This window comes from Bos javanicus, chromosome 4 (assembly GCF_032452875.1).
Source record: "Bos javanicus breed banteng chromosome 4, ARS-OSU_banteng_1.0, whole genome shotgun sequence".
Lineage (NCBI taxonomy): Eukaryota > Metazoa > Chordata > Mammalia > Artiodactyla > Bovidae > Bos > Bos javanicus.
The window spans coordinates 44,669,422-44,683,236 of NC_083871.1; the positions used below are offsets into that span (position 1 = coordinate 44,669,422).

At 38.5% G+C, this 13,815-nt stretch overlaps 1 protein-coding gene across 3 annotated transcripts in view; it reads left to right on the forward strand.

Moving 5' to 3' along the window:
• Window positions 1-13,815, forward strand: part of FAM185A (family with sequence similarity 185 member A) — a 91,773-nt gene that overhangs the window by 53,536 nt on the left and 24,422 nt on the right. For 2 of the 3 annotated variants that reach the window (XM_061413888.1, XM_061413886.1), the window contains exon 7: window positions 714-848. The exons of the other annotated variant lie outside the window; for it this stretch is intronic. In XM_061413888.1, the coding sequence (XP_061269872.1) occupies window positions 714-848 (135 nt within the window). The remainder of the gene's footprint in view (window positions 1-713; window positions 849-13,815) is intronic. 3 annotated transcript variants of the gene reach the window in all.

Sequence of the window (13,815 nt, forward strand, 5' to 3'; positions counted from 1 at the left end):
AAGAAGTCTGTAATCCATTAAAAGAAACATTAGTGGGTTGAAATCTAAATATTCCTTTTTAAATTTTTGTTACTGACCCTCCCCTCCACCACAAACAAGGTACTATTGAAAGCATAAGAGCTCAGGGTTCTAGTTATGTTACAGTGATCAGTGAGATCACAAGTCTGGTAATACAGTGAGGTAGCAGTGTATGAAATACTGCAATGATTAAGAGTGCTGGCTTGTTGTCATTGCAATGGATCTTGATTCTAGCAATAGCTGTCATGGAAACTTGAGCAAGGTCTTACCTGTAAAATTGGGATTACAGTAATACCTCATAAAGTTGAGAGGGAAGTTAAAAGATGATGTAATGAAGGTGTCTGGCTCTTGGTAAATGCTCAATTAATGGTAAATTCTGTCTATAAGCTGCATGTCTATTAAACTCACTTTTCTGGTATTGGACAAGTGGACTAAGACTATTGGCAAAAGAAGAAATAGTAGTTCATGATGGCCTAGTGGCTCATATTCTTGACAAAAGATACTGTGATTGCCTTGGGAATAAGAGATGTTGACCACCTGAGACTGAGGAAAAGGTATTGCTATTTAAATCAAATATACTGATGAGTAAAGACAGACTATTGGGAGCAATATTACTCTTTAAATAATTTTTATAATAGTCTGCAGTACTTTTTATTTCTTTGCATTAAATAAGCTCTCCATTAAATTCATCACAGGCTCTATTCTTGTCAAGGTTCCATCTTCTCTTCAAGCTTATTTACAGTTATCAGGGAAAGAGATTGATGTGAACTCAGATGTCCATGTTGAAGAAATGAATGAAGCTCATAGAGATGATGGTGTGATAATTACTGGTAAGGAGACTGCATTTTGATATGTAAGATGAATAGTCATTGTCCATCTATAAGTAGAAATATGCTACTTAACTGCAGCTTTAGTCTTTTATTCTTTTCTGTTGTCACATAGTGATGTTTGACACATTTTTCTTCCAGCTGCTTATCACTAATACAATTGCAGGCATTTAGTCCTGTCATTGGATAAAGTAGATTTTAGAAACTTTCCTATCAAAGAGATTTCATTTATACATTCATCCATCAATATAAATTTGAGTTTCTTCTACCTCTTGGCTACTGTGAATAATGTTGTCATGAACATGAGTGTGCGAACTTAGCCTTTAAAAGGAAGGCAATCTTGTTATATGCTTACAACATCAGTGCACCTTGAGGACACTACAGTAAGTGAAATAAGCCAGTCACAGAAAGACAAATAATGTCTGATTACATTTACATGGGATATGTAAAGAATCAAAATAGAGAGAGAGGAAAATGGGGAGTTGTTCAGCACGTATAAAGTTTCAGTTTTGAAAGATGAAAAAGTTCTGGAGATCTGTTGCACAACAATGTGAATATACTTAACACTACTAAACTGTAGATTTTAAAATAGTTAAAATGATTATAATTTGACAAAATGATTAATTTTTGATTATAATAAAAAACAAAATAAAATGGTAAATTTTATTTTCTGTGTTTTTTACTATAACCAAAAATCTCTCTTTTTTTATTTTCTGGCATAGTTGCTTTCTAATTCTTGGTCTTAAAAATCAATTACAGTTGACCCTTGAATGACAGAGAAATTGTGGTCATTGGTCCCCCACCTGAGTGCAAAGTCAAAATTCCAGCTGTAGCTTTTCAGTGAGTCCTCCATATTAGTGGTTCCACATCTGTAGATTCAACAAACTGCAGATCATGTAGTAATGTCATATGTATTATTTTTAAAAAATCTGTGTGTGAGTGGATTCACATAGTTCAAACTTGTGTTCTTCAGTTTGAACTGTAAACACATATATTATATTGTAAGATATGAAGTTAACTTTGTATAATTGTAATAAAGAAATAGGAGTTTGGTATGGTATTGTACGCATTGTAAACTTGATCTTTTAGTTTGACAAATTCTTAATTCCAAAAATATGTAAAGTTTTTCCACATTTTTTCTAATTACCTTTGGCTATACTGATAACTGATACTACCTCAGAAAATATTTATGGTATGGATAATACATTTATATAGTAAAAAAAAAAAAGTAATAAGTAATGCCGGTGAACTTCTCCTTTACATCTTACCAGAGTGTAATTGAGACAGACACTGAAATCACCATGAGGTTTTGATATAGTTTTATATATATATATGCAAGATTGTTTTAAATTGCTGGTCTCTTACTTTCAAATGCGTTTCCAATATCCTGCATTTGCACTATCCTCACGGTTGCTGGTTTTGATATCATATTTGTGTGTGAATGATTCTCTATCTTTATTTTATGTTTGTCTTTATTGGTGAGCTTTCCTATTTGTAATTTGTTTCTAATTTTGGCCTTTTCTTTTCCACATAGAGAAGTTCCTTCACCATTTGTTTTAAAGCTGACCTGGTGGTGCTAAATTCTCTTAACTTTTGCTTGTCTATAAAGCTTTTGATTTCTTCATCAAATCTGAATGAGAGCCCTGCTGGGTAGAGTATTCTTTGTTGTGGGTTTTTCCACTTTCATCACTTTAAATGTATCGTGCCACTTCCTTCTGGCCTGCCAAGTTTCTGCTGAAAAAATCAGCTGATAACCATATGAGGATTCTATGTTGTTTGTTGCTTTTCTCTTGTTGCTTTTAATATTTTCTCTAATTTTTATCAGTTTGATTAATATGTGTCTCAGTATGTTCTTCCTGGGATTAATCCTATAATGGACTCTTTTTACTTCTTGAACTTGAGTGTTTCCTTTCCTGTGTTACAGAAATTCTAAACTATTATCTCTTCAAATATTTTTCCTCCCTTTTTCTTTCTCTTCTCCTTCTCGGACCCTTATAATGCGAATGTTGGTGCATTTAACATAGAGATCTCTGAGTTTGTCTTTATTTCTTTTCATTCTTTTTTCTCTATTCTGTTCCACAGCAGTGATTTCCATCAATCGGACTTCCAACTCACTTACTCATTCTTCTGCCTCATTTGTTCTGCTTTGATTCCTTCTAGTGTATTTTTCATTTCAGTTATTATATTGTTCATCTCCATTCTTTAAGGCTTCTAGTTCTTTATTAACCATGTCTTGTATCCTCTCAGTCCAGTCCATGTACCACGCATTTTCTGAGATCTTGGACCATCTTTACTATCATTTCTGTCAATTCTTTTTCAGGTAGTTTGCCAATTTCCACTTCACTTAGTTGTTTTTCTGTACTTATATCTTGTTCCTTTGCCAGGGACATATTTTGCTGCTATCTCATTTTGTCTAACTTTCCATGTTCATGGTTTGTTTTTCTCATGATTGTAGTTCTTCTTGGTTCTAGTATCTGCCTCCTGAGAGGTGAAGTTGGCCTAAGGTCTTGGGCAGGCTTCCTGGTGGGTGGAACTGGTGCCTGCCCACTGGTGGGTGAAGTTGGGACTTGTCACTCTGGTGGGCAGGGCCATGTCAAGGAATGTATTTGTAGTCAGCTCTTGGCTCAGGACCAAGAAACGGAGTAGCCCTCATGGTCAACAAGAGTCCAAAATGCAGTACTTGGATGCAGTCTCAAAAACGACAGAATGATCTCTGTTTGTTTCTGAGGCAAACCGTTATAATATCACAGTAATCCAAGTCTGTGCCCCAACCAGTAATGCTGAAGAAGCTGAAGTTGAACAGTTCTATGAAGACCTACAAGACCTAATAGAACTAACACCCAAAACAGATGTCATTTACATTATAGGGGACTGGAATGCAAAAGTAGGAGGTCAGGAGCTACCTGGAGTAACAGGCAAATCTGGCCTTGGAGTACAAAATAAAGCAGGGCAAAGGCTAATAGAGTTTTGCCAAGAAAACGCCCTGGTCATAGCAAACACCCTCTTCCAACAACACAGGAGAAGACTCTACACATGGACATCATGAGGTGGTCAACACTGAAATCAGATTGATTATATTCTTTGCAGCCAAAGGTGGAGAAGCAAAAACAAGACCTGGAGCTGACTGTGACTCAGATCATGAACTCCTTATTGCTAAATTCAGACTTAAATTGAAGAAAGTAGGGAAAACCACTAGACCATTCAGGTATGACCTAAATCAAATCCTTTATGATTATACAGTGAAAGTGAGAAATAGATTTAAGGGACTAGATCTGATAGAGTGCCTGATGAACTATGGATGGAGGTTCGTGACATTGTACAGGAGATAGGGATCAAGACCATCCCCAAGAAGAAGAAATGCAAAAAAGCAAAATGGCTGTCTGAGGAGGCTTTACAAATAGCTGTGAAAAGAAGAGAAGCGAAAGGCAAAGCAGAAAAGGAAAGATATACTCATTTGAATGCAGAGTTCCAAAGAATAGCAAGGAAAGATAAGAAAGCCTTCCTCCTGGATCAACGCAAACAAATAGAAGAAAATAATAGAATGGGGAGGACTAGAGATCTCTTCAAGAAAATTATGGATACCAAGGGAACATTTCATGCAGATGAGCACAATAAAGGACAGAAATGGCATGGACCTAACAGAAGCAGAAGATACTAAGAAGAGGTGGCAAGAATACACAGAAGAACTATGCAAAAAGATCTTCATGACCCAGATAACCACAATGGTGTGATCACTCACCTAGAGCCAGACATCCTGGAATGCAAAGTCAAGTGGGTCTTATAAAGTATCACTATGGACAAAGCTAGTAGAGGTGATGGAATTCCAATTGAGCTAATTAAAATCCTAAAAGATGATGCTGTGAAAGTGCTGCTGCACTCAATATGCCAGCAAATCTGGAAAACTCAGCAGTGGCCACAGGACTGGAAAAGGTCAGTTTTCATTCCAATCCCAAAGAAAGGCAGTGCCAAAGAATGTTTAAACTACTGCACAATTGCACTCATCTCATATGCTGGCAAAGTATTGCTGAAAATCCTCCAAGCCAACTTCAACAGTACATGAACCATGAACTTCCAGAGGTTCAACCTAGATTTAGAAAGTAAGACAGAGGAACCAGAGATCAAATTGCCAACCTCTGCTAGATCATCGAGAAAGCAAGAGAGCTCCAAAAAAACATCTACTTCTGCTTTATCAACTATGCCAAAGCCTTTGACTGTGTAGATCACAACAAACTGTGGAAATTCTTAAAGAGGTGATAATACCAGACCACCTGACCTACCTCCTGAGAAATCTGTATACCAGTCAAGAAGCAACAGTTACAACTGGACATGGAAAAATAGACTGGTTCCAGTTTTGGAAAGGAGTACATTGTATATTGTCACCCTGTATATTGTATGTTGTCACCCTGCTTATTGAACTTCTGTGCAGAATACATCATGCAAAATGCTGGGCTGGATGAAGCACAAACTGGAATCAGGATTACCAGAAATATCAATAACCTCAGATATGCAGATGACACCACCCTTATGGCAGAAAGCGAAGAACTAAAGAGCCTCTTGTTGAAAGTGAAAGAGGAGAGTGAAAAAGTTGGCTTAAAACTCAACATTCAGAAAAGAAATATCATGGCATCCAGTCCCATCACTTCGTGGCAAATAGATGGGGAAACAGTGGAAACAATGTCAGACTTATTTTGGGAGGCTCCAAAATCACTGCAGATGGTGACTGCAGCCATGAAATTAAAAGACCCTTGCTCCTTGGAAGAAAATCTATGACCAACCTAGACAGCATAATAAAAAGCAGAGACAAAGCTTTGCCAACAAAGGTCTGTCTAGTCAAAGCTATGGTTTTTCCAGTGGTCATGTTGGACTATAAAGAAAGCTGAGCACTGAAGAATTGATGCTTTTGAACTGTGGTGTTGGAGAAGAGTCTTGAGAGTCCCTTGGAGTGCAAGGAGATCAAACCAGTCAATTGTAAAGGAAATCAATCCTGAATATTCATTGGAAAGAGTGATTCTAAATCTAAAACTCCAATACTTTGGTCATGTGATGCAAAGAACTGACTCATTGGATAGATTCAGTGCAATCCCTATCAAGCTACCAATGGTATTCTTCACAGAGCTAGAACAAATAATTTCACAATTTGTATGGAAATACAAAAAAACCTCGAATAGCCAAAGCTATCTTGAGAAAGAAGAATGGAACTGGAGGAATCAACCTGCCTGACTTCAGGTTCTACTACAAAGCCACAGTCATCAAGACAGTATGGTACTGGCACAAAGACAGAAATATAGATCGATGGAACAAAATAGAAAGCCCAGAGATAAATCCACACACATATGGACACCTTATCTTTGACAAAGGAGGCAAGAATATACAGTGGATTAAAGACAATCTCTTTAACAAGTGGTGCTGGGAAAACTGGTCAACCACTTGTAAAAGAATGAAACTAGAGCACTTTCTAACACCATACACAAAAATAAACTCAAAATGGATTAAAGATCTAAACGTAAGACCAGAAACTATAAAACTCCTAGAGGAGAACATAGGCAAAACACTCTCTGACATACATCACAGCTGGATCCTCTATGACCCACCTCCCAGAATATTGGAAATAAAAGCAAAAATAAACAAATGGGACCTAATTAAACTTAAAAGCTTCTGCACAACAAAGGAAACTATAAGCAAGGTGAAAAGACAGCCTTCAGAATGGGAGAAAATAATAGCAAATGAAGCAACTGACAAACAACTAATCTCAAAAATATACAAGCAACTCCTGTAGCTCAATTCCAGAAAAATAAATGACCCAATCAAAAAATGGGCCAAAGAACTAAATAGACATTTCTCCAAAGAAGACATACAGATGGCTAACAAACACATGCAAAGATGCTCAACATCACTCATTATCAGAGAAATGCAAATCAAAACCACAATGAGGTACCATTTCACGCCAGTCAGAATGGCTGTGATCCAAAAGTCTACAAGCAATAAATGCTGGAGAGGGTGTGGAGAAAAGGGAACCCTCTTACACAGTTGGTGGGAATGCAAACTAGTACAGCCACTATGGAGAACAGTGTGGAGATTCCTTAAAAAACTGGAAATAGAACTGCCTTATGATCCAGCAATCCCACTGCTGGGCATACACACTGAGGAAACCAGAAGGGAAAGAGACATGTGTACCCCAATGTTCATCGCAGCACTGTTTATAATAGCCAGGACATGGAAGCAACCTAGATGTCCATCAGCAGATGAATGGATAAGAAAGCAGTGGTACATATCATATACACAATGGAGTATTACTCAGCCATTAAAAAGAATACATTTGAATCAGTTCTAATAAGGTGGATGAAACTGGAACCTATTATACAGAGTGAAGTAAGCCAGAAAGAAAAACACCAATATAGTATACTAACACATATATATGGAATTTAGAAAGATGGTAACAATAACCCTGTATACGAGACAGCAAAAGAGACACTGATGTATAGAACAGTCTTTTGGACTCTGTGGGAGAGGGAGAGGGAGAGGGTGGGATGATTTGGGAGAATGGCATTGAAATATGTATAATATCATGTATGAAACAAGTCGCCAGTCCAGGTTCGATGCATGATACTGGATGCTTGGGGTTGGTGCCCTGGGACGACCCAGAGGGATGGTATGAGGAGGGAGGAGGGTTCAGGATGGGGAACACATGTATACCTGTGGCAGATTCATTTTGATATATGGCAAAACCAATACAATATTGTAAAGTTAAATAAAATAAAATTGAAAAAAAAGGAAAAGACCCTGATGCTGGGCAACATTGAAAACAGGAGGAATAGGGGACGACAGAGGATGAGATGGTTGGATGGCATCACCAACTTGATGGACATGAGTTTAAGTAAGCTCCAGGAGTTGGTGATGGACAGGCAAGCCTGGCTTGCTGCAGTCCATGGGGTCACAAAGAGTCTGACACAACTGAGGCACTGAACTGAACTGAGCTGGCTCTGGACAACTTTATGCAACCTGTCTTCTGATGGGTATGGCTGTTTCCTTAGCCCCCACCCAACCCCAGCCCCGCTACCCACCACCCAACCCCGCCATTAGTTGTTTGTCCTGAGGCATCCCAGCACTGGAGCCTGCAGGCTTTTAGTGGGGTTGGGTCTCAGTGTCAAAATGTTGACCTCTGGCAGAGTTCACGCGGATGATAATTGTTCACTGGGTTGTCTGCCACTAGTGTCCTTGCCTCCACAGTGAGCCAGAGCTGATCCCTGCCTCCACCAGAGCCCCTTAAAAATCCACCAGTAGGTCTGGCCTAGGCTTCTATGGAGTCACTGGTTTTTCCTGGGTGCGCACATGAAACCTGTGTGCACTCTCTGAGAGTGGTTTCTGTGTTTTCCCAAATCCTGTGGAGCTCCTGTACTGCAGCCCTGCTGGCATTCAAAGCCAAATGCTCTGGGGGCTCCTCCTCTTGATGGCAGACCTCCAGACTGGGGAGCCTGATTTGGGGCTCAGAACTCTCACTCCTATGGGAGGACCTCTGTAATGTAATTATTTTCCAGTCTGTGGGTCACCGATTCAGCGGGTATGGAATTTGATTATGTTGTGAAAACTTCTCTTATACCATCTTGTTGTAGCTTCTCCATCTTTGGATATAGAATATTATTTTTGGTAAGTTTGAATCTTTTGTTGATGATCGTTTAGCAGTTAGTTGTGGTTTTGGTGTTTTCATGAGAAGAGATGAACTCAAGTCCTTCTGCTGCACAATCTTGTCTCTAGAGCAGAGGACACTGAAATGAAAGTGTGTATGTGAATGTATGCTGCAGGCTTACCCATGAGATTTCTTGAGAAAAAGGAAGTATTTGTGGTGGTGATGATGGCAGTGGGGTGTCTTCTTGAGATCAAGTTTCACAATAATTAACAGCCACTATATTAAATCTTGGCAGAGAGTAGAGATTATTTGGGGGAAGGGAGAATTTTTTTCCTCAAAAGTAAAGGAATTTATTTAATGACCAAAAAAAAAAATCAAGTTTTTGACTTAGATATTCATTTTATATATCATAAAAGTTAAAAAGGCAGTCTTAAAATCATAAAATATTAGCAAAAAGTGTAGCAGTAGTAAAAAATAACACCTGTACAATTTCAGATTAACTCAGACTCTTGGTTACACAGAGAAAATCTGATGAAAATTTTAAGGTTAAATGTGGTAAGAATCAATGTCTTGTGATATGATATCTTGAATTTGATAAAGAACCAATAGAGTTACCTTTTTTGGCCCCTTAATATAAAGTAATAATACAAATTTATTTAATAATGCTTTGAATGATAGCATAATCAAATTATTTTTCATGTTAGAATTTTGAATTATAAATATTTTTTTCACTTTTCATTCTGTAACTCATAAAATCATGCATTTCTGAAATTTAGACTTGGTTTAAGTTCCTTTTCAAAACCTTGTTCTCATCATTTCAGCCTTTAAAAAAAGATCTCATTATATCCTCTAAGAATACCTGGTAGTCCTGTCATCAGATAAAATCATTATTTGCAGACCTGATATCTTTTATTAAGTTCTTGCCCATTTCCATTCCACTAAACAGGTACCACTTTAAACTTAATATATGTAAAAACAGATATTATCTTTTACTAGGCTAGTTCTTCCTCCTCCTGTCGTCTCTATTTTCCTTTTTTTGGTCAGTCACTCAAAAAACATTTATTGAGTCAGGTACTGCTAGAAACTAGGAGTGCAAAGATAAGGTAATAAAGCATGGTCTCTCTGACGTATGAGAAGCTTATGTCCTAGTGAAGCAAGATAGACAAACCAATGAATATAATAAAGTGGAATAAATGTTGTAATAAAGGTATGTGCATGGTACCGTGAGAGCATGAAAGTGGCACGTCTAAATTATACTAGCATTGTGAATTTGAGGAAGTAAGACAAGTTCAATAGAGTATAGCGAGTGAGGGGCAGAGTGGTATAAAAGGAGGCTGGAGAGTTCAAGAGGGGTCAGATCATAGAGGGCTAATTTAGCTTTTATAGCAAATGCACTTCAAAGGCACTGCAAGGTTTCAATCTGGAGTTCATATAATCTGATCTGTGTATTAGAAAGATCACTGAACTTCCTAGTGGTCCAGTGGTTAAAATCCACCTGGCAATGCAGGGGACATGGATTCAAACCATCGTCTGGGAAGAGTGCACATGCTGCGGGGCAGCTAAGTCCATGCAATCACAACTAGTGAGTCTGCATGCTGTAGAACCCGTGCTCTGCAACAAGAGATGCCATCATAATGATAAGCCCATGCACCACAACTAAAGAGTAACCCCTCTTGCTGCAACTAGAAAAGGCCCCTGCACAGCAATGGAGACCCAACACAACAACAACAAAAGAAAGATTACTGAATGTTGAGTGGGGAAATACTGGAAAGGACAATGGTGGGTGAAAGAAAAGTTAATGATAATTAACAGATTATCACAGTAATTCAGGGGAAAGAGTTTAGTGGCCTGGACTCCACAATCATCTATTTTAAACCAAACAAGTGAATGCTGATGCTACTGCTAAGTCACTTCAGTCGTGTCTGACTCTGTGCGACCCCATAGACAGCAGCCCACCAGGCTCCCCCGTCCCTGGGATTCTCCAGGCAAGAACATTGGAGTGGGTTGCCATTTCCTTCAATGCATGATAGCGAAAAGTGAAAGTGAAGTCACTCGGTCATATCCGAATCTTCACGACCCGATGGACTGTAGCCTACCAGGCTCCTCTGTCAATGGGATTGTCCAGGCAAGAGTACTGGAGTGGGGTGCCATTGCCTTCTCCAAAACAAGTGAATAAAAAGCCTTAAATAAGTTTTGGTTGAAAAACATAGATACAGGTATACCTCATTTTATTGTACTTTATTATACTTCACAGGTACAGTGTTTTTCACAAATTGAAGTTTTGTGACAATTCTGTGTGGAGCTTGTATATTGGTGCCATTTTTTCCAGAACATTTGCTTCCTTTGTGTCTCTGTATCTCACTTTGTTAATTCTCGCAGTATTTTAATTTTTAAAATTGTTATTATATGTGTTTTGGTGATCTGTGATCTTTGATGCTACTGTTAAAATTGTTCTGGGACACCATGATGATCCCTATGAGACATTGAACTTAATTGATAAAGGTTCTGTGTCATCTGATTGCTCCACCAATTGGCTGTTCACCTGTCTCTCTCCCTCTCCTCAGATCTTTCTGTTTCCTGAGAGACATTATTGAAATAGGGTAATGAAATAACCCTGCAATGGCATCTAATAAGTGTTCAAGTGAAAGGAAGGGTTCAAGTGAAAGGAAGGAACTTCCAAGTGAAAGGAAGAGTCCTAAGTGTTCAAGTGACAGGAGAAGTTGCATATCTCTCACTTTAAATCAAAAGCTAGAAATGATTAAGCTTAACGAGGAGCACATGTTGAAGCCAAAATAGGATGTGAACTTGGCCTCTTGCACTAAACAGGTAAACAAGTTATGAATGCAAAGGAAAAGTTCTTGAAGGAAACTAAAAGTGGTACTTCAGTGAACACATGAATGATTAGAAAGTGAAACAGCCTTATTGTTGATATGGTGAAAGTTTTAGTGGTTTGGATAGAAGAACAAGCCACCCACAACATTCCCTTAAGCCAAAACCTAATCCAGAGCAAATCTCTAATTCTCTCCAATTCTACAAAGGCTGAGAAGGATGAGGAAACTACGAAAGAAAACTTTGAAGTTAACAAAGTATGGTTTAAGGAAAGAAGCCATCGTAAAAGTGCAAGGTGAAATAGCAAATGCTAATGTACAAACTGTAGCAAGTTATCCAGAAGATCTAGCTAAGGTAATTAATGAATGTGACTACACTAAACAATAGATTTTCAATGTAGAAGAAACAGCCTTACATTGGAAGAAAATTCCATCTAGGACTTTCATAGCTAGAGAAGTCAATGTCTGGCTTCAAAGCTTCAGAAGACTTTATTAGGGGCCAATGCAGCTGGTGACTTAAAGTGTCCATTTTCCATACCAAAAATCCTACACAGCTTCAGAATTATGCTCAACCTACTCTGCAGAAAAGACTAGAGATCTCTTCAAGAAAATTAGAGATACCAAGGAAACATTTCATGCAAAGACGGGCACAATACAGGGTGGAAACAATATGGTCTTAACAGAAGCAGAAGGTATTAAGAAGAGGTGGCAAGAATACAAAGAAGAACTATACAAAAAAGATCTTAATGACCCAGATAACCACGATGGTGTGATCAGTCACCTAGAGCCAGACATCCTGGAATGCGAAGTTAAGTGGGCCTAAAGAAAATAGAAAAAGCAACAGAATTCCAGAAAAGCACTATTTCTGCTTCATTGAATATGCTAAAACCTTTGACTCTGTGGATCACAACAAACTGGAAAATTCTTCAAGAGATATGAGTACCAGACCACCTTACCTGCCTCCTGAGAAATCTGTATGCAAGTCAAGAAGCAATAGGTAGAACTGGACTTTGAATAATGGACTGGTTCCATATTGGGAAAGGAGCACATCAAGGGTGTATTTTGTCACCCTGCTTATTTAACTTCTATGCAGAGTACATCATATGAAATGCCAGGCTGGATGAAGCACAAGCTGGAATCAAGATTGCCAGAGAAGTATCAATAACTTCAGATATGCAGATGACACCACCCTTATTGCAGAAAGCAAAGAAAAACTAAAGAGCCTCTTGATGTGAAAGAGGAGAGTGAAAAAGTTGGCTTAAAACTCAACATTCAGAAAACTAAGATCATAGCATCTTGTCCTACCTCTTCATGGCAGATAGATGGGGAAATAATGGAAACAGTGACAGACTTTATTTTGGGGGTCTCCAAAATCAATGCAGATGGTGACTACAGCCATGAAATTAAAAGACACTTGCTCCTTGGAAGAAAGCTATGACCAGCCTAGACAGCATAATAAAAAGCAGAGACATTACTTGACCAACAAAGGTCCATTTAGTCAAAGCTATGGTTTTTCCAGTTGTCATGTACAGATGTGAGAGTTGGACCATAAAGAAAGCTGAGTGCTGAAGAATTGATGCTTTTGAACTGTGGTGTTGGAGAAGACTCTTGAGAGTCCCTTGGACTGCAAGGAGATCCAACCAGTCCATCCTAAAGGAAATCCGTCCAGAATATTCATTGGAAGTAAATTACTAAATTACGGATGCTGAAGCTGAAACTCTAATACTTTGACCCCTCATGTGAGGAACTGACTCATGGAAAAGATGCTGGGAAAGATTGAAGGCAGTAGGAGAAGGGGACGATAGAGGATGAGATGGTTGGATGGAATTACCAACCTGATGGACATGAGTTTGTACAAGCTCTGGGAGTTGGTGATGGATAGGGAAACCTATCCCATCACCTAACCTATCCAGGGAAACCTGGCGTGCTTCAGTCCATGGTGTCAGATTCGGACAGGACTGAGCGACTGAACCTAACTGACTCTGCCTGTACTCTAGAAATGGAACAGCAAATCCTGGGTTTGTTTTGCACATCTGTTTACAGCACGGTTTACTGAATATTTTAAGCCGACTGTTGCTACCTACTGCTCAGGAAAAAAAAAAGAAATTCAAAATATTGCTTCTGAGACAATGTACCTGGCCACCTAAGAGCTGTGATGGAGACAATACAATGGTGTTAATATTGTTTTCTTGCCTGCTGATACAACATCCAAGTTGATGTGGAGTAAATTCAACTTTCAAGTCTTACTGTTTAAGAAATAAATTTCATAAGGCTCTAGCTGCCAAAGATAGTGATTCCTCTGATGGATCTGAGCAAAACGAACTGAAAACCTTCTGGAACGGATTCACCAGTCTAGATGTCATTAAGAATATTTGATTTTATAGGAAGAGGTCAAAATATCAACAGTGAAAAGAGTTTGGAAAAAGTTGAGTCCAACCCTCATGGATGACTCTGAGGGGGTCAGGACTTCAGTAGAGGAAGTAACTACAGATACAGTAGAAATGCAAGAAAGCTTGAA